A 20,482-nucleotide genomic window follows, 5' to 3' on the forward strand; every position below is an offset into this window, starting at 1 on the left:
AATAAAACAAACCAAAAAAGCAGGTCAGGTTTACGCTGCTGCTCTGAGCATCTCCAGGCATAATCCTGGAGAGCTTGAGTGCATCTGACCCCAGTTTGAGGGCCATGTATTTAAGTGCACACACAGTTGGCCCATTTCAGTTTGCCAACTCTTTTCATGTCGTTTTCAGCAAGAACTGACTACAGCTTGACTTTTTTTGTGCCAGATATATGTGAGAATGTTAACGGAAGCATATTTACAGGTCTGTGAGATAGGCATCATGTATGTTTAAATTCTGAATTCAGGAATAATCTTAACAGCCCTACATCTGAAACTTAATGTGGTCAATGACAAGGAAAATAAGCTAATCTTTCTGTAAGGACATTAGAAGAAAAAAACATGAACAGTTTCAAAAATCATTTGTATAGTCTGGAAAAAAATCACAATCTTATCATTTTTCTATAATGAATAAAGTAATTCTCTGGATAATTAAGAATAATTCTTTGGATAACTGCTTCAAAGGATGATGCAAGCACCTTTGAAAATACTTTAATTTTCTCTGTATAAACAAATAGTCTTTACCTAGCAACCATAAAAAAAAAAAAAAAAAAACAGAAATTCTAAAAAGAAAATCATACCTTTATTTTATGAAAGAACTGGCCACCAAAGTAGATTTGTTATAATATGGTTGGGTAAAGACAAAAATAAAAATAATTCTCAAATCAAGGGTGAGCAAATGTCTATTCCCTCACCCATGAAAGCAATAATGCAACCAACACTAAAATGGTAATTCCTGGCATTTCAGATACTAAAGTTACTTTAAGGTTTCTGAAATGAAATCATCCTTTGTATCTCCACTACTATTACAGGCCTAAGGAATGGATTAACAATAAAATCTTACCAGCGCAGTTTCATGAGACTGTGGTTGTTTGAAATTAATGATTTCCAAAGCGAGTGTTTTTTTTACTTTGGCTAGGTCTGCTTCTCTGGCTGCTTGTAGTAAAGAATGACCTTTAAATTCATCTGTTAATGAAATAATGGTTGACAAAAAAGATTTAAAATCTGTACCAATCATTTTAGCATGATTACAAATCAGAAAATTATTAACTTTACATATTGCTCTATTTTACCAATAGCAGCAGCAGATTGATACAATGATAAAGGTGACAAGGATGTATAATTACTGAAAAGTTTTGAAAAATGTATACTCTGAAATAAGACTGTTTTATACTCTCAGAATTCATAAGGATACACATACAAAGGATACACATACACTCCAGCTACACTTTAACACAAGCAACCAAAAATGTCTACCAAATGAAAACCAGTTACAAAAACATATCCACTGGAATACTTCACAGCTCTTAAACAACAAAGATAGGTCTGTACATACTTTTATGAAAGTACATATAATGAAATGAAAATTCAAGTAGTAAAAGAGGAAAGAATTTATTGCACTGTTACTACTACCATTGCAGAGAGCCCGACGAGGGGCTCAATCCCAGGACCCTGAGATCATGACCTGAGTGAGCTGAGGCTTAACCCACTGAGCCACCCAGTTCCCTCAAAAGTGATTTCTAAATCAGTGGCATGAAAAACAATCCAAAACTTAAAAACTTACAGTCATTTTTTCTATTTTACAATTCTGGTTTGTATTTTGATATGACCACTTGCTAACAAAAAGTTGACGATTGTTCTAAAAAGATATAAATGGTTTATAACCGAATATATTACACAGCAGACCTTTGCACCTGCCTACTACTTAATTCCTTTCTTTTCCTCTCTCTCCTCTCCTGAGTTCCCCATCTTACTCCCTTCTGTCCCTCAAAAGACAGAAAAAGATACACACACACACACACACACACACACATGCCTTAATAACTACTATTATTGTTCAAGGTCTCAGTTTAGATACTCTGGATAAGCCTTCCTGATGTTCCTCATTACTGGGTTAGGATTCCGTCTTGTGAAGTCAGCTGCAGTTGCATTTACCCTTCTATCACAGGACATATCACATGACCTTATCTGCTACGGGAGTCCCATCACTTAGCACACTGCTCGCTATACAGTACAGTATGTACTCATTTGTTGCGTGAATGCTGAATATTTATAAGTCATGGCAGGTTCAGGGGAAAACCATTTTTATAAAACCTCTTATTTAGTTAGTTGTACCTTATCATTGCTAAATTCCTCAAAGATTAGCAATTTGAAACATCAGAAACTCCAAGTCAAGTTCAAATGATATAAAAGTAAACCAGTATTTTCAAATAACAAAATTATAGATTCTTATTTTAATGAGAGAATTTGGGATAAATCAAGTGAAAAGAATTACCCACTGCCATATGTAAGGAGTGGGACCCTGACCCTGACCACTACAAAGGAAAGAGATGTCCTGAGAACTGCCTTCAAATAAAAAGTACAATTTCACTTTGGTCATCAGTCTAGAAAAATATCAGTTCAATTCAAATTATACTGGCTTTTCCTCTAATGACAAATGTCCTATGAATATCAAAATGATAAAAGCAATTCTATTTTTTCAATTACTCCTTTAAGTTCAGTAAAGGTACTCAGGAAAAACTTAAATGGACAAATTAAAAACATAAACAATAAGACTGTAGTACTAAGGAAATCAAGAAATTAGGATATAATAATGCAATTAAACAACATGATATTTTCTCAAATAACAACAAGTGAAATATTCCTTTTCTTGGCTCTTTACAAAAAAGGTAAAGATTTCTGCCCAAATTGACCTTCAAGTGTAAAATATTTTATTGATGTATACTCAAGAATAAAAAAGAAGAGAATGGAGAATCTATCAACAATATGATGGTCCCTCTAAATGCAAATGTTACATAAAGGTTTCTTTTTAAAAAACTCAAGGAAGTACTTAGTAGCTAAAAAGAAAGCAGTAAAACTGCAAATTACTCAAACGTACCCTGAAAACTTAGTATTTATAAAATGCCTTAAAAATTTCTTTTCAAATGCATTTTGAAATTAGAACAAAAGCTACTTGCAGTATTTTCTCCTCTAGTATGTGCAGAATCCAAACTACCTGTTCATTTGGCTTCATGGAAACAACATGTGAAAAGAGAGAGAGAGACAAGAGCAGAAAAAAATGTGTATAATGAAAATGCTATGACCATGGGTCTGATCAAAATATTGTTTTTCTTTGTTTCTTGTATAATTTTCTTTAAAATGAAAAAGACTATATTTGTTTGGCACAGAGAGAGAAAGAGTACAAGCAGGGGAGCCGCAGGCAGAGGGAGAGGGAGAACCAGACTCCCCGCTGAGCAGGGAGCCTACTGTGGGACTCGATCCCAGGATCCTGAGATCATGACCTGAGCCAAAGCCACTTAACTGACTGAACTACCCAGGTGTCCTCTTGTACAATTTTCTTAAAAAGAACTTAAAAAGTAATTGTGAATGCCTACTGTAAGGCAGGGGACATGATGAGGAAAACCACAGTTTTTAGTTTTTAGAGCAGTTCCAACTTTGTTAAATCATTTTCTTCGAATAATTCCTTGGTAGAATCTTACTTAATAAAATAAAAAATATTGAGAAGGTTGAAAAATACTCTAATCAGGGAACTTCTTTTACAAAACTATACAAATTTCTATGAACTCATCATCTGTACAGTGGAATCAGATGGTCCATTGAAATGCACAATAAAAACTCATACTACTACTCATAATTTGCAAAATGTTTGATAGGAAAAAGAAGTTAAAGGTGATATGGGGATAAAGCTGAGCCCTGGGTACAAACTAAAAGAAGGAAATTAGAAAAAGATAAAGTTTCGCGTTCAAGTCAATGAACTTGTGCATAGTGCACAATGCATCATGCTGAGTTGAGGTAGTTGGACAGATGGGCCCAAACACAAATACCAGCAAGACATTTTTATTAGGTAACAAAGCACTGCACAGGGGCTAAGAAGACAATAATAAAATGAAAAGTCTTTTAAGAATTTAAATTTCACTGGGAAGACAACATACACAGAGAAGAAGGAACTATCTAATGCAAGGTAACATATAACAAGGGTCATACGAGTGGGAGGGAGAATAAAGGCATTCTACAAGGATTCATTGCTAAGACATCTGTCTGGATATAATCTGGTTTGTGCTGGCCTTTAATCTTGTTGATATCATCTGTTCTAGTACTAAAATAAGTTTAAACTTCTAGTTAAGCAAAATGAAAACTGCACCTCTTCCTGTCTTAACATAAGACAGCTTAAAATTTGGTTAAGTTTAAACGACATTATCATCATTTTGACGCTGCCTTTTTCTTAAGTTACCATTTAAAGATTTTCTTTGGCATTGAAGTCCAGTTACCTAATTCTTTGAATCCTGAGAGAGAATACCAATCAGGAGACCAGCTAAATATTGGGTAGGTGATGCTTAGTTTAATTTAAACCTGCAATGCCCACATATAGAATTAAATATATCTCAGTATTTGATATGACCAGTAAATGTAATATGGTGTCCTGAATGAGATCCTGGACAGAAGAAAGACCTGAGGTAGAAACTGAGGAAATATGAGTAGAGTATGATATTTAGTTAATAATGTATGTCAAGTATATCATACTAATGTAAGATGTTGATAGGAGGGCAAACTGGATATGGAATATATGGGAACTCTCTATACTATTTTTATAATTTTTCTGTAAATCTAAAACTATTCCAAAACAAAAAGTTTATTTACAAAACATGCCCATGTATATGTAGGTAATATATACCAGCATTTGAGACTATTAATTCCACAAATCATTAAAAGAATCTTACTCAAATTAGGGCAAGTGATCATACTTGGGCTATACAACACACATAAAAAAATAGAAACATGGTTGTACAATCCTAAGGGGTTGCGAAACAGTGAGTACTCAGTAATGTTATATAGCAAATATTATTATCCACAGTACAAGAATATAAACTCTATGAGCTCGGAGAATTCTTCTCTGGTTTGTACGCTGTTGTATTTTCAGTACCTGGCACATAGTAAGCACGCAATAAATGGTTACTGATTGACTCAGCCTCATCAGCCTTAAAAGAAAAGCACAGGACCCGAAATGAGGATTATAAACTAGTGTATGTGTAAGGTTAGTATTGAAGTGGGACAAAAGACCAGTTTAAGGACTAAACTAACGAAACTGAGATAGTCTAATTTACAGCAAGCAATACTGAGTTTAGGATATAAATACATACAAGTCAATCGCTCCCGCAGCTCAGGAGTGGGAGCCATATCTACGGCGCTTTTGCCATGGCAGTTGACTAATGTAGGGTCGGCACCGTGGCTAAGTAACAAAGAACAGACTTCCACACGATTCTTGGAAGCAGCCTCGTGGAGTGGAGTGAACTGCCAGAGATCCATAGCATTAACACAGGCTCCATGCTGAATGGAGGAAAAAAGTTTTAGGTGAGGGATCATTTTGCTGGGTCAAATAAAACACAGAAGACATTTATTTCCTTGTAAATTTCAGCTATGACTCTTTGAAATGTCAAGAAGAGTTTTAGCTTCTTTAATAACAGTTTTTACAAACAATTTAAAATAAAGTGAATGTTATAAAAATTTTAAGGCAGCAGTAATATTTTTAAAACATCTTTTGTTTTCTTAAAACTCTTAACTGGCTTACAAATCATGTGAAAACTTATGACAAGTTAGAAAAAAAAAAGCAAGTAATGCTCAATATTTTAAAATTTCTCTTACCTTTAGTAGCAGTTCTGTGACTTCATAATGTCCATACGAACATGCGTTATGAAGAGGCACAAGTCCACTAAAGGATAAAAGGCTAATTAAAGTACTGCAATTTCAAATAACGTAGTCATGAAGAAGTGCTAAGAGACAAAATTTTAATAGATTCCAATATTATATTAAAAATATCTTAAAGTATTTAGTAAGAGGATACAAGGCATAGCTAATGTTTAGCCTTTTATATTTACCTCGTGTCTTGTGTGTATAACCCTTAAATATAGTGATAAAGATACCAATTAGAAAAGTATTTAAGTAAAAGGAAGAGCATGTGTTGATTGACCACTGCATGCTTTATAGATCAAGTATCACAGAAAAATGTTACTAGAGAGCGAGCTGAAATATTTCTACCATTTTATTTCATTTTGGAAAGTAATTTCCAGCTTAAGAATGAAATATCCAAACTCCTATAACTTGAATCTCCAAGTATCATTCTGCGCGAGTCAAAGACTGCCATTTTTGTGGTGCACTTCTCTTGATGACTCACCTATCATACACCCATCTGGTTTTGGACATGCACAAGGAAACCGAGATGTACAAGAGCATCAGGCACATGTGCTCCTATACTATTGGGACACCATTTGCATATGGCAAAACACCAGGCACCGACAAGAGAGAAGCAGCACCACAAAGAGTAGATTTGGAATGACAGATTCCCTCTCTGATCACTGTTCAAATACTGAGTTGTTTCTTCCTTTCCTATGTCTTCTGACATGGAGAGGGGCAAAGTGAAAGAAACCCTCCTCTCTGGGCTGCTTCGCTTTATGCTGCCAATCACAGGAGTGTAATAGGGACCTTCTTTACCTGGGCAGTAAGGTCAATATATTCTTGATCTTAAGGTGGGATAATGAGGAATGTTAGCCTATTGCATAGGAGCAGACCTACTTCCTAGATGCCCTGAAGACTAGGTAGGGAATGGGTACAAAGGTTTCTAGAATATGCTTTCTTAGTAGTCCCTCCCATCTCCCACTGCTCCCGTATCAACCTTTGTAAGTTTTCTCAGGACAGATGTCCAGGATTTTATCAGGATAAAAACCAAAGTAGAACATTATAAACTTATGATTTTGGTTTATCCATAAAAGATGATCCTGACATACCAGGTGAATAGGATAGCTATGTTACTGGCTTATCAGAATTTTCAGTTTGTTTTATCTCCCTTTCTGGAATGCCACTTGAGTTGAAAAATAGTAAATGTAATTGAGAGAAGCAAATTTTAACTTCAAATAATAGAAATGCAATAAAATGTAACTAATTTAGGCCATCACCATGAGAAAGCCTCTTCAGTAAGTAGAACATGAAAATGGAGTCAAACCGAAGCTATTAACATTCTTAAAATGCTACAGGAGCTGTAAAGAAATGGATGCCTTTGTCCAGTGTGCAAAAACCTTACGTGTTTTGGATGCGGTGAACAAAGCATAAAGATCCCTGGATGAGACCATTCAAGGGAGTAAATGGACACACCTACCCTTTGTCTTTCGCGTGAACATCGGCTCCGTGCTGGAGAAGCAGCTGCACTATCCGAACTCTGTTGTAGCCTGCTGCTAGATGTAGAGGGGTAGACTAAAAAAGAAAAAGAAAAACACATCCCCTCCTGAGGTAAATCATTCTTGCTTTGTCATTTCATTGCTGTTTACTTAGACTGAAACACAGTAAAAGTGCACACACGCAGAAGACGCGGAGTGGAAGTGCCAGAAGGTCACATTTCATAACTGGATGATAGACCATTCCTTCATCTCGGGAGGAAAATCTAACTTCAGTGTCATTCACCTATTTCTCCCACTTGTTTTTAAGGCCTTCAGTAATCTAGCTCTACCCCAACTTCTCTACTTTCTTACTTCTTTCCCACAGGAACGATTCTCAGCGCTCTGGAAAGACTTTTAGGGTTCACATTCTTCACAACTGGAAACATTCTTCTTTATCCTACTTTTCTGCCCACTTTTCAAGTCTGAGTGTTTCAATCCCCATTCCATCATAAGGCCTCCCCTACAGAAATGGCTCTCAAAATTTCTCTTGAATACGAAGGTTGAAAAGCCTCTCTAAAGAACAATTTGAAGAAACTTTAGTGGCAACAAAAAGGACAATGGACCGTATTCATTCCATGTGGCTGTTAGCAATGGGTCAAAATGAATTTGCTCTATCATATGCAATGACATGACAAGATAGCATTTAATTCTATTTTATGTACTATATATGCAGCATAAATATAAAACACAGTTTCTCCCCAACTAATTTCTGCCACATTAATTTGAACCAAGTTATTAAAAGGTTCTCTGCTCATATTTTATATGGTAATGAAAAGAACCAAACTTCTTAAAAAAGGCAATGACATTAAATTAAAAGGTTCTCTGCAACTACTGCTATTTTCCCACCTTTGCTCACTTACTTAAAGTTTAAATACTGTAACAGTTTTTCACACAGGGTCTAGTATACCTTAGTATACTCTCATTTTTCCTGTCTTCTATTTGGGCCTTGATATTTAGTAAGATTTTCAATTTCTTTTCTTCATGTACTATAAATGGCAAGATAACAAAAGTATTATTACTGCTTTCAAGGCAGTATATTTTATATATTCTGAGAGTCTTTAAGTTTAGGAGATAGTTTTGGGCAGTTCACAGCTAATAATGAGGAGACCAGGTAGATGAGAACAGAGTCCCAGAGAGGATGTCAGGAAACTGATGATATTCCTGGATCTTATAAAACTGTGAAAGTCATATTCCCTATACATCTCAGCCTTTTCACGTGTAAAAGAGATAAAATCATTCATCCTAGCTAGTTCAAAAATGTGCTGAGAAAGTTTTATTTCATATATAAACACTTATAAAATGCAAAATATCATATAAAAAATAATTAAAATTTCTTTACCATCAAACAACTTGCCCATCCAAATTTCTGATTCCAGACACATGTCGAATGTTATGCAAAATAAGACTGCCAGCAAGTATCAAGTTATTTTCAAAACTGTTTCTCCCCCTCCTTTAATATTTTAAAGATGCTGCTTCATTATCTTCTGGTTTGTATCATTTTGGACTAGAAATTTGCCCACATCCTTATGTTTGTTCGTTTGCACATGTGGCTTCTGTTTTGGATACGTTAATACTTTCTCTTTATCACTGGCTTCAAGCAACCTGATTGTGAAGGACATTGGTATGCTCTTCTGCTGCCAATGTTCTGTCTCCAACTTCTTTTGTGATGCTTGGGGCTTGCTGGGCTTCTTAGATCTGTGGTTTGTAGTTTTCACCAGCTTTGGAAAATATTCTATTATTTTTTCAAATATTTTTTTCTGTCTCCTCTCTCCCACCATTCTCTCTTTAGGGAACTTCAATTACGATTATGAATATATATATGTCATATATATTCATAAATTTTAAGATACATATTAGGTTGCTTTCAAAGCTTATTTTTAAGCTTTGTTAAACAGAACCAGAGCAACCTTTAGACTAGGACTACTTTCCCCTTCCAGGGAGGTATGACCCTTCTGAGTACCCTATGATAGCCGATGAATGAGGAAGTTTGCCCAGTCTGGCTGGTAGCAACAGAACGATCACAGATGTGGTGCAACTTGATGTGCCGGGGTTGCTACGTCTAATTCTCTTTCAGTGGTTCTTTTTATCACCCCGTGTAGCTTCCTCACACTCTTCTAATCAGTACTCAGCTGAAACGAGTCAGGGAAACTTTGCAGATCTCTTGAGCTCTCTTCTTTGCAGTGCTCCGTTCACTGGCCCTCCACCTGCTAACTCTTGCCATGTGGTCTCCCAAGCTCCTAATTCCACCTTCTCATCTCAGGGAGATCACTGGGCTCCCCCTGGGCTTCCTCTCTCTGATTTAAGGACTAGAAATGCTTTTTAGGCAGTAAGCTGGAGCAATCACACAACTTGGCTTATTTAATGCTTATCTCTCAGGGATCACTTCCATGTACTGCCTGATGTCCAGTTTCTGAAAACCATTGTTTCATATATTTTGTTTAGCTTTTTTATAAAAAAATAATTTCAAGAGGGAAGGTAAAATTAGTTTCTATTATGCTATCTTGGCTCACCTTCAGGACTGAATTGGACTTTACAATACAGCAGGGAAGCTTCCTCCAGAGACAATGACTGCTTTGGATGTCCGGTCAATAAGTCAGTAAGCTTTAATAGGACTTAGCTGACATTTATTATTATTATGTGAAAAAACTGACATCTTCATTACTGATGCACAAAAAGATTTTCCTTTTTCATATTAAGAATCTTTTACAAAATTTTGCTCAAATACATTTGATCTAATAACTGTTTTTCTTATTCTTAAAAATGAACAAAGTCCCTAAATGGATGAATACATATACATACACTTTAACTGTTTATTTAGAAGGATAAAACAGAAGAAAAAATATTTAGTCTCCATATTTTTAAGAAGCATTGAGACTAAAATTTATTTATAGTGCTTTGAAAATGGTTATATATTTAGTTTCTAAATTACTGTAATTAGGTAAATTAGAAGACTGTAATTGACAAGGTAGGAAGTGATAGGAGGCTTGAAATAGAGCATTTGTGAAAGAAACAGAGTTGAGGAGTGAGTATCAAAAACTATTAGAAAGCAGAATTGATAGAATCTGATAATTGATGCAGGTAGTAAAGGATACAGCAGTTCCAATTAAAAAATGTCAGTGACAGATGAAAAGAAAGGATTGCTATAGGTTGGAAAAGGAAAGGGAGGAGAGAAGAGGAAGCCAGAGGGAAAGATTTCCACGTTTGGGCTTATCGAATTTGAAGTGCCTGATACCCCAGTGATTAGAGGACTAACTAGAATTCAAGGAGTGGTGAAGGCTGAACACCAATTTGGTTATCACTCGCATTCATTTAAGATAATGCAGCACTGGGGTGCCTGGGGGGTGCAGCTGATTAAGTGTCTGCTCTTGGTTTTGGCTCAGACCATGATCTCAAGGCCATAAGATCACGTCCTGTGTTGGGCTCTGCACTCAGCTTGGGAGTCTGCTTAAGAATCTCTCTCCCTCTCCCTCTGCCCCTCCCTGCCCCCATGCTCCCTCTCTAAAATAAATAAATAAAATCTTAAAAAATAAAATATTTTAGCATTTGCAATATACACGGCAGCATGGTAAATGCTAGGGCCAGCGTGGTCACAAGAAAGGCGCAGTACTCTGCCTTTATGAGTCTACTTATTCCTCCAAAACATGAGTCCCTAAATGAAATAACATATATACTAACTCTTCAAAAGGCCAAAGAGGAGGAAAAAGAAGTCTAGGGTCTGAGGAATCACCCAGAGAAAGCAGACAACTACTATTAAATGTGACAAATACTGTAGGAAAGGAAGTTCAGGATGTCCTAAGCGGCTGCACACCTAAACCACTCTGAGGCCAGCGGCAGGGACTGCCATTAGGGCAGATTCTCAGAAGAACTGTTCCCCGAAGGTAGACTTGAGAGGAAACAAATCACTGAGGCAGCAGAATGAGGAAATTTATTCCAGCTAGTTTGAAGAGCACATATCCATTCCCACCAGACACAGAGGCACGAAAAAAAACTCAGCAGCTGGGGCACCTGGGTGGCTATATTACACTCTGTTAATTATCCTAGCATTTAGAAAATTACTTTTATCATTACTTTGCCATTTGGCAATTGAGGTATAAAGTTGGCCCTGTGTGTTAACCATTCATTAAGTTTAGTCGTAGACCACATGATTTTAATTGCTTTGCATCAGAAGATAGTATTTTGGTATATAATGTTTAAACGCTAACAATATACCTGGACTTTTTCTAGAGGAAAAACCTCTGGGATCTTAGTAGGGTATGCCTATTCAAATCATCTTTTGTTCTTAATTTTTACTTTTTCTTTTTGCCTTCTGTCATTTCTTCAAATTTATTGCATACATTTTACATATACATTTGTATATGCCCTCCAGTGATGCTATTAAGTTTGCATAATTAGCATCCACATTGGAACTACTACTGGGAAAGGCTCATCTCACTTACTCTGTACTTTCTCTCTCTCTCTGAATTTACCTATTCCCTTAAGAGTCAGCTACAGCTACTTGGGCGCGGCTACCATGTGGCGAACCGACGCCGTCATTCTTGCTCTCCTCCATTGGTCCAGCCATCTCCAGTCCAGGTCTTCAGCCACCAGAGTTGCCGCCCACCCGCAGTTTCTTCTCTATAGAACAACTACAGCGATCTTCCCCAAACTGCAGTCTTAAGTAATTTCTGCTTCGGGTCTTTCAGACGTTTCCCACTGTTCTTAGGGTCTCCCGCAGTCTCACATATTACAATTAGCTGCTGAGTTTTTTGTTGTTGTTTTAAAATTTTTATTTATTTATTTGGCAGACAGAGATCAAAAGTAGACAGGCAGGCGGGGGTGGGAGGAGCCGGGCTCCCTGCTCAGCAGAGAGCCCGATGCGGGGCTCAATCCCAGGACCCTGGGATCATGACCCAAGCCGAAGGCAGAGGCCTTAACCCATTGAGCCACCCAGGTGCCAGTTAGATTTATTCTTAAGAGATTTTTCATCGGAATATTAAAAAAGCCAAGCATGAGGAGTGATAAGTATGGAACACTTGCAAATATACAAACTACTTTTTTCTGCTGTAAGAGAACGTTATCGCTGACATTTCATACTGTGACATGTTTACAGAAAAAGGAATTCCTCCTTAAGGAAATCTCATAATTCCAAGTTTTCTTCTTGGAATCAGGCCATAATAAACAAACAAACATACACATCTACCCTTGTCTTTTATGATATAGATTTGCAGCACAGAATAAAGCAAGTAAGACAGCTTTAACTTACCCTATACATACATGCAAAGTGAAAAGAGTTGACAAGCGACAGCCCTGTTCAAAAGCTGTGCCTGCAACCTTACCGTAAGTCTGGGCAGCATAATATAAGGAAATGAGTAAAGGCTTTTATATTTGCAGCTTGCATCCCTGCTTTGCAGTTTTATAAGGTATGTGACTTTGGACTAATTTCTCAGTGTCTTGGGGTCTTGCCTTCCAATGTCTGTAAAATGAGAATTGTCATTTCTACCATTTTAGGCTATCTTATGGATGACAGAAAATGGTATAAGCACCTAATAAAGTATCACACAGAAAAAGCATGACAAATAGTAGTTACTACTTATTATCACCTTATTAAGTATCTTACACACTTAGAAGTGGTCATTTATCAGTCCACACCTTACTTTAGCTGTTGGCACTATCTGATAAAGTGGATCCACTTCCTCCTTCTTGAAATACTTCTCTCCTTGGTATCTGGGACACCAAGACCTACCTCACTGGTTACTCCTTAGTCTTTTTGTCTGGTTGCTTCTCATTTTCTTGACATTGGAGTACTCCATGACTGTGTCCTTAAATCTCTTTTCTTCATTATCTATACTCATTCCTTTGGTGATCTTATGCGGTCTTGTGCATTTATTTAACTTTCATACACTGATGACTCCTCAATCCTGTCTCGAGCTCAGTCCCCTTAGCTGAACGCCTGACTCTTGTCATCTAACTTCCTACTTGACTTCGCCACAAGGATATACAGGAGACATCTCATGATCATCATGTACACAAGTGAGTTGCTAGTATTCCCAACAAAACCTACAATGAATAATTTCCTATTGCTGTTAATAGCAACTCTATCCTTTTTGTTCCTGAAGTCAAAAGCTTTTGAGTTTTTCCTGAGTACCATCTTTCCCTCACACACTACGCTCATTGCAGTGAGAGTACTTCTGTTGGCACTATCTCCAAAATATCTCCAGAATCCAATCACTTCTCTGTATTGGATTCTCCGACTCCAATACCACTGGCCTGGTCTAAGTCCCCATCTTCTCTCAGCTGGCCAAGTTGTGGCAGTCGTCTATTTGGCATTCTTGCTTCCAGCATAATCCCCTCAGAGTCTAGGCAACATAGCCACAGAGTGGTCCTGCTAAAACAGACCAGTTAGATACACCAGTCCTCTGCTCAGAACCTCCCAATAAACCTTCTTTATCCCACTCTAAGTAAAAACTAAGTTTGTATAATACCTAGAAGGTCATAAAAAAATCTTTCCTAATACTGCTCTCCAATTTTCCAACCTCATCTTTTACTCCACTCCTCCTGGTTCACTCCACATGGCTCAAATGCCCTAATTACTAATTAGCTGAAATGACTGGGAATTAGATTGTACTAATAAGTGAAATACCATCAGAAAAAATTATAGGCCTACCAGTAACAAAATATTTTCCCACTTAAATTTAATTTCACATGTGACTTAACAAATCCAAACAAAATGAAAGACAAGATACTCCTGGGGGTTAAATATCAAAATAAAAGAATCTTACGGATTCATAAGGCAGCTATCAGCTTTCAAAGACCTATATTACTATTATGTGCCCAGAATATAAAAATTTAAATTCTAAATCTTTTTTTTTCCCACTGAGCAAAGAAATCACGATAACTATGTCTTAAGATTTAAATGCATTATTACACATAGTCAATCCCAGAGGAATTTTAGCATTTACATTTTAACACAAAACACACATTGCTCTCTTACAAATGACTGCTGGATACAGGGAAAGCGTTCCTTGATCTGATAGTGTTGAGAAAGCTCTGGAAGTTTAACCATTACCATACAGAATATATCCCAATCTTTGGAACACTGTTCATCTAAAAAGCATAAAATATAAAAATTAACTCTTAATTTCTTAAGACTGTTTTTATTCCACTTTTATAAAGCACACACTTTAGGACATTCCTTAGATAAGATTTTAAAATGAGATTCCAAAATACCAATACTCCCTGGACATCTGGGTGGCTCAGTCAGTTAAGCATCTGCTCAGGTCAGTTAAGCATCTGCTCAGGTCATGACCCCAGGATTCTGGGATGGAGTCCCGTATCCCGTATTGATGCAGGGACTCGATCCCCTGCTCAGCAGGGAGTCTGCTTCTCCCTCTACCTCTTGCCTGCTGCTCCCCCTGCTTGTGCTCTCTTGCTCTCTCTCTCTCTCTGGCAAATAAATAAACAAAATCTTTTTAAAAAAATAGCAAACTCCAAATAATTATCTCTTCTCCCTTTGTTCTGTCTCTGGACACTATTTTGCAAATAAAATACAAAAAGATTGCCAAAGACTGGTCCTAAAATTATTTGTCACAATCTTTTACTCTAACACCTGTCACAAAATAACATACAGTGATTATTTATTTGTCTCCTCGAGTCTACCCTGAATTCATGAGAACAGAGACTATATCTTAATTTTACATTTGAAGGCTTAACACAGTACCTTATATTTAGGAGGGTATTAAAAAAAGAAAGTTTTTGTTAGCTTTTGATTTACATTACTAAGAGGGAACAGAGGAGATGAAAAACCTGGTTTGGTGAATTTGACTTTAAATCTGTGTTGAGTTACACCTACATTTCAACAGAGGCCTGAGTGATGTTTGATGCCTTCCCTAGGAAAGAACAAAACCACAACTGTGAAGCCATGATGTAAGTCATCAGAAAGCTATCTAACCTCATGACACATAGTGTATTTTGGTTTTCATTAAGATAAAGGCCCAGTTTGACCTCGATCAAATCTTCTGGAATTTTCCGGACTATGGTGACTAACTCATCCCGGTTTGCCCAAGATTTTCCTGGTCCCAGGAAACCCATTCATCCCTGGCAAATGGAGATGCTTGATCACTCTACTCAGTTTCATGCTGAATGAATTTCCTGGTTCCTGGAACTGTCCCAAGTCAGAAAATTGTGTGTGTGTCTGTATGTGCGCGCCTACGTGCAAGGGCACACAGACATTCTGAATAAAGAAAGATTTATTCCTCTGCCAAACTAGGAAAAGAATCCTATTAAAAGTTGGCTCAAGAGATAACAAAGGATACTTCTCTTCCCATTTAAACAATTCCTTTAAAAGACCCAAGTGTAGTCTTTCTCAGTCCATACAAGCTCCACATACTAGTCAAGCTCTTCTTCCAGCCTCTTGCTCTTGCTACAGTTACAAAAATGGCTTCATCAGATAAAGCTTTATGATCTTTTCAGCACTTGAACATGCATGTAAGCATCATCCAGATTCAATAACCATTCATTATTAAGACTTGGTGACACTGCCATCTGCCACCTCTTTTCTTGTCTTTTATTTTTCCCACTGAAGTGTTCTGAAGCAAACTCAAGACACTGTTAACATCTCGCTCTCCCAAGGTGTCTCTAAAAATTATGGGCATTTTCATTTAAAACCCCAAAGTTATTACATTTAACATAACAGTGGTAAATCCACTTAATACCCATATAAAGCACCTTCCTAACTGCCTGAAAAACTTTCTCAAGTTGGTTCGCTGGATGTCAGGACCAATTCTTTTGGTTCTTGTACCATTAAGTCTCCCTACATCTACAATGGTCTTCATCTCTTTTTTCTTTGTTCACGATCCTGACTTATTGAAGAGACCTTGTTAATTCTTCCCTTTCCTGTGTGCTGATTTCACTTGTGCCTATCTCTGTTTTCTGTGTTCCACATAAATCAGAACTTCCTCTTTCACGTGAAACTTCTTTAGCAAGAATACTTCATAAATAATACTTCATACAGCACTGCATCAGAGGGCATATTATGCCTGGATATCCTCCTTTTCATGGTAAGATTGCTCTGTGTACCATCAGTTTTGCAATTACTATCTCTGTGACCTGTGAATTCCGGATATCATCCTTGTAAATTTCTTAACTTCCTGCCATCTTTTTTTTTTAATTGTGTTATGTTAGTCACCATAAAATACATCATTAGTTTTTGATGCAGTGTTCCAAGAGTCATTGTTTATGTACACCACCCAGTGCTCCACGCAATACATGCCCTCCTTAATACCCACCACCAGGCTCACTCATCCCCCACCCCCTCCCCTCTAAAACCCTCAGTTTGTTTCTTGAAATCCATAATCTCTCATGGTTCATCTCTCACTTATATTCCCCACCCTTTTCATTTTCCCATTCCTTCTCCTAATGGTCTCCATGCTATTCCTTATGTTCTACAAGTAAGTGAAACCATATGATAATCGACTTTCTCTGCTTGATTATTTCACTCAGCATAATCTCCTCCGGTTCCATCCACGTTGATACAAAAGTTGGATATTCATCCTTTCTGATCGCTGCGTAATATTCCACTGTATATATGGACCACAGCTTCTTTATCCATTCATCTGTTGAAGGGCATCTCGGCTCCTTCCACAGTTTGGCTATTACAGACATCACTATTATGAATATTAGGGTACATATGGCCCTTCTTTTCACTACATCTGTATCTTTGGGGTAAATACCCAGTAGTGCAATTTCAGGGTCATAGCGTAGCTCTATTTTTAATTTTTTGAGGAATCTCCATGCTGTTTTCCAAAGTGGCTCCCACCAATAGTGTAAGAGGGTTCCCCTTTCTCCACATCCTCTCCAACATTTGTCGTTTCCTGCCTTGTTAATTTTTGCCACTCTAACTGGTGTCAGGTGGTTATCTCAATGTGGTTTTGATTTGAATCTCCTTGATTCCATCTTTTTATAAAGTATATACAAACAAACAGAAGATCATTACACTTAAAAATTCCAAAGCTTATTTCCACATTTTTATAAAAACATACTTTCAGTTATAGTTCTAAAAAAGAGGTGTTACATATGAATTTTCTCAGTTTTATAACTGCTCTCAATTATCAGTTATCTTTACTCACCATGAACTCCAACAGAATTCCCTTTTATATTATAAAAATAGTATATTCCCTATAAAATAATATATAGCAAAATGTTCTCTCTACTTCTTCCTCTGGCTCAACAAACCCCTTTTCTGAAGGGAACCACTGTTTATAGATGCACTAGTATCACTTGAGTTTTTTTATTGTGTACATAGACACGTTTTTCTGAGTTCTTTTTTGCTGTTGTTATAGTCACACAAATGGATATTATACTCTTCTGTAATTCACTACTTTTCTTTTAAAATATTAGTGTATATAAGTCTATCTCATTCCGTGTACAGTATTTCCACTGCTAGCTATGCCATGATTATTTACTCATTGTCTAGAAGTGGAGAATCAGGTTGTTCCATCTCTGTTCTGGCTCTTTAACAAAAAACACCTCACTCAAACTGCTCGTCTGGTTAAGACAGATCAGTATTTCCCTTCCACAAATAAAACGCTATTATCAGCCATTAATATAAAATTCCCAGGAAAATATAATAACCACACAATCAGAGCTTATTAGATTTCTTTCAGGCAGAGAGACATGATTAATCTGCTTGCTAGGTACACCTAAGAAGTTCTTGGAGACAGTGATACTTTAATCAAAATCAAACAACTTGCAAGCTAGAGAATCAATATGGGCACGAGTGCATGGAAACACATATCACCGAAGCCTGTCTTCTTGGGGAGATTTAAAGTAGCACCATAATGAAGATTATTATAATCTCCTTGAAGTCTTCTCAATTCTTGGGCTTTTATAAAGGGAATTTAATTTTTTTATTTTTTTAAAGATTCATTTATTTATTTATTTGACATAGAGAGAAACCACAAGTAGGCAGAAAGGCAAGCAGATGGAGAGGGAGAAGCAGGCTCTCTGCTCAGCAGAGAGCCTGGAGCCTGATGTGGGGCTCGATCCCAAGACTCTGGGATCATGACCTAAGCCGAAGGCAGAGGCTTAACTCACTGAGCCACCCAGGCGCCCCTATAAAGGGAATTTTAAAAAGAAATTATCTGGGGAATGAAAACTGATGAACTCAAGTAGAAATAACAACTTTTCTAAAAAGACATTTTATTCATGCCTTTTTCAAAAACTAGGTGTCCTTTAACTTTTCTTCTACAGATTACACATTACTCGATCCTCCTATAGTAATGTTTTCTTCTCCAATCTTTTCCTCTGGTCCTGGGCCTCCTGATCAATGCTACTCTAGAGCATGGTGTCTCGAGCTAAACACATACATGGTCTCATCACAACGGACTGTATCAGGACTATTACTTTGTAATAACAGACATGATACCACTCCTAGAACCTCTGAGTGTCTAACATATTAATGTTTTCTGTAATAGGGTAAAAGCAGACAATCATCCCAGTTTCCTCAACAAGTTATTTTCAGGTTAAAATGAAATGGAAGATATGAAAACAAAGTTGTTTATTGAAAATAGTAGCTAAAATCTATTAGGGACTTTCTAGGTACGAAGCACTTTTCAAAATGTATTATATGCATTAACTTGGATTTACTTATATTTACCTTACACACCGATTACCAGCGCTAGAAAACTATTATAATCTGCATAGAGAGGAAGAAACTGGGGAACAGGGAGACTAGCACAAGACGTCAACAGCACCATCAGAGATCAAATCCAGACAGTCTGACCTCAGCACACCCCTTCTGCCTTCCTCCTTTCCCTCTGGCCGGCTGCTCAGGTTCTAGATAGCATGTTCGGAGATGGATTAACACGGCTAATTGTCAGGAAGAGTAACTCACGGTGGGCAGGGATCCCGGTGGTGGCTCTAACTACCTCAAGCACTGATCCATAGGTATTATATGTGAAACCCCATGAATGAGGAGAGTGTGACCATCCCCCTGGATGAGCACCCCTGAAATGTAGGGCTTCTTAACAGCACTGTGTAGAATAGTAAGTAGTAGAGGACAAGAAAGAATAACAGGAAACTGAAATCGGACAAGACAATTTATCGGCGTCTTTCCTAGAGCAGGGTTTTTCTATATATCTCTAACAGATTGTCACTTGGTCTCTTGAACTAAACCCCTGCAGTTGTCTCAATGGCTTTTTCCAGAATAATTTTCTGGATACCTTCCTGGTTACCCTCTGGCTAGTCAATACAGCTCCCTAATGTGTGCCATCTTAAGTTCGGCACTAAGTCAGATATGGTCCAATCCAGACCAGTGAGCTCTCATTTAAAAAAAAAAAAAATGTATTCAAGCAGAGCCAGATAGCATTCCATCAGATCCTCACAGTGACGTCCCAACACTGCATTGGGAGGCTGGACTAACTACCCTTTATGTTCTCCTCCAAGGAACATTCTTTGAATTCTAGATAGGCTGCATGAACAGAGGTAAATATGATTGCTGTTTCCCAGTCTCAAAAAGGACAGTCTTCCAAACACCTGTCATCTTTAAGAATGAACCTAAAGCATTTGAAAACTTGTAGAATTTATGAAATGGCTTATAAAATAAAGTTCCTGTACTTCAGCTGCCTTATATAGTAAAAATTTATTTTTAAATTGAGACTATAAAGGACTATCTTTATTTTAAGTACATATATTGGGAAGAGAAGGAGCAGGGAAAGGAAAGGAGCATACAAGAAAGAACAGGAAATCCACAGAGGAATCTTTGTGAGAATAAAGTTCTGAATGCCAACTAAATTCAATTTTAACTTAACGTTCTCATCATGGAAACTCCAAGGGGATTCTTCAATAGCCAGAAATTTGTTTTTTCTCTTTTCCAGCCTCAGATTCAGCAGAATTGAAACATACGCATGAAAATGAGTTTCTAGCTTCCTCTCACTGGGTTTGCATGGGAGGGGAAAAAGAAAGAATGCTTAGCACTCTCAGAAGGTGCAACATTAATTTTGCATTATTTAATGAGAAACAGCTGGCAGACTTTATGGAAACCAGGTTTCGTGCCTGATACTAACCTGATGCTTTATCCCTTATGCAGAAAAGTTTTCACACTACTCAAACCTTGCCTGAATTCTTTTTATAATTAATATTCACAGTCTCGGGTTTCAAAATCTAAACATCAAAGATTCTAACTTACATTCAATAGAGAGCTGACTTATTCTTGAAACAGGACACAAGGTACATTGATTGGCATCTAAAGATTATTTATAAGGGAC

At 37.2% G+C, this 20,482-nt stretch overlaps 1 protein-coding gene across 1 annotated transcript in view; it reads right to left on the reverse strand.

Annotated features, from left to right (window-relative positions):
* Positions 1-20,482, reverse strand: part of TNKS (tankyrase) — a 207,911-nt gene that overhangs the window by 66,236 nt on the left and 121,193 nt on the right. Inside the window, exons 6-9 of the mRNA XM_004757809.3 lie at positions 7,184-7,278; positions 5,677-5,743; positions 5,175-5,361; positions 881-1,002 (exon numbers count right to left, since the gene is read on the reverse strand). Of these exons, the coding sequence (XP_004757866.1) occupies positions 881-1,002; positions 5,175-5,361; positions 5,677-5,743; positions 7,184-7,278 (471 nt within the window). The remainder of the gene's footprint in view (positions 1-880; positions 1,003-5,174; positions 5,362-5,676; positions 5,744-7,183; positions 7,279-20,482) is intronic.

Source organism: Mustela putorius, unplaced genomic scaffold (assembly GCF_011764305.1).
Source record: "Mustela putorius furo isolate JIRA1106 unplaced genomic scaffold, ASM1176430v1.1 tig00003932_pilon_pilon_pilon:0A:0A, whole genome shotgun sequence".
Classification (NCBI taxonomy): Eukaryota; Metazoa; Chordata; class Mammalia; order Carnivora; family Mustelidae; genus Mustela; species Mustela putorius.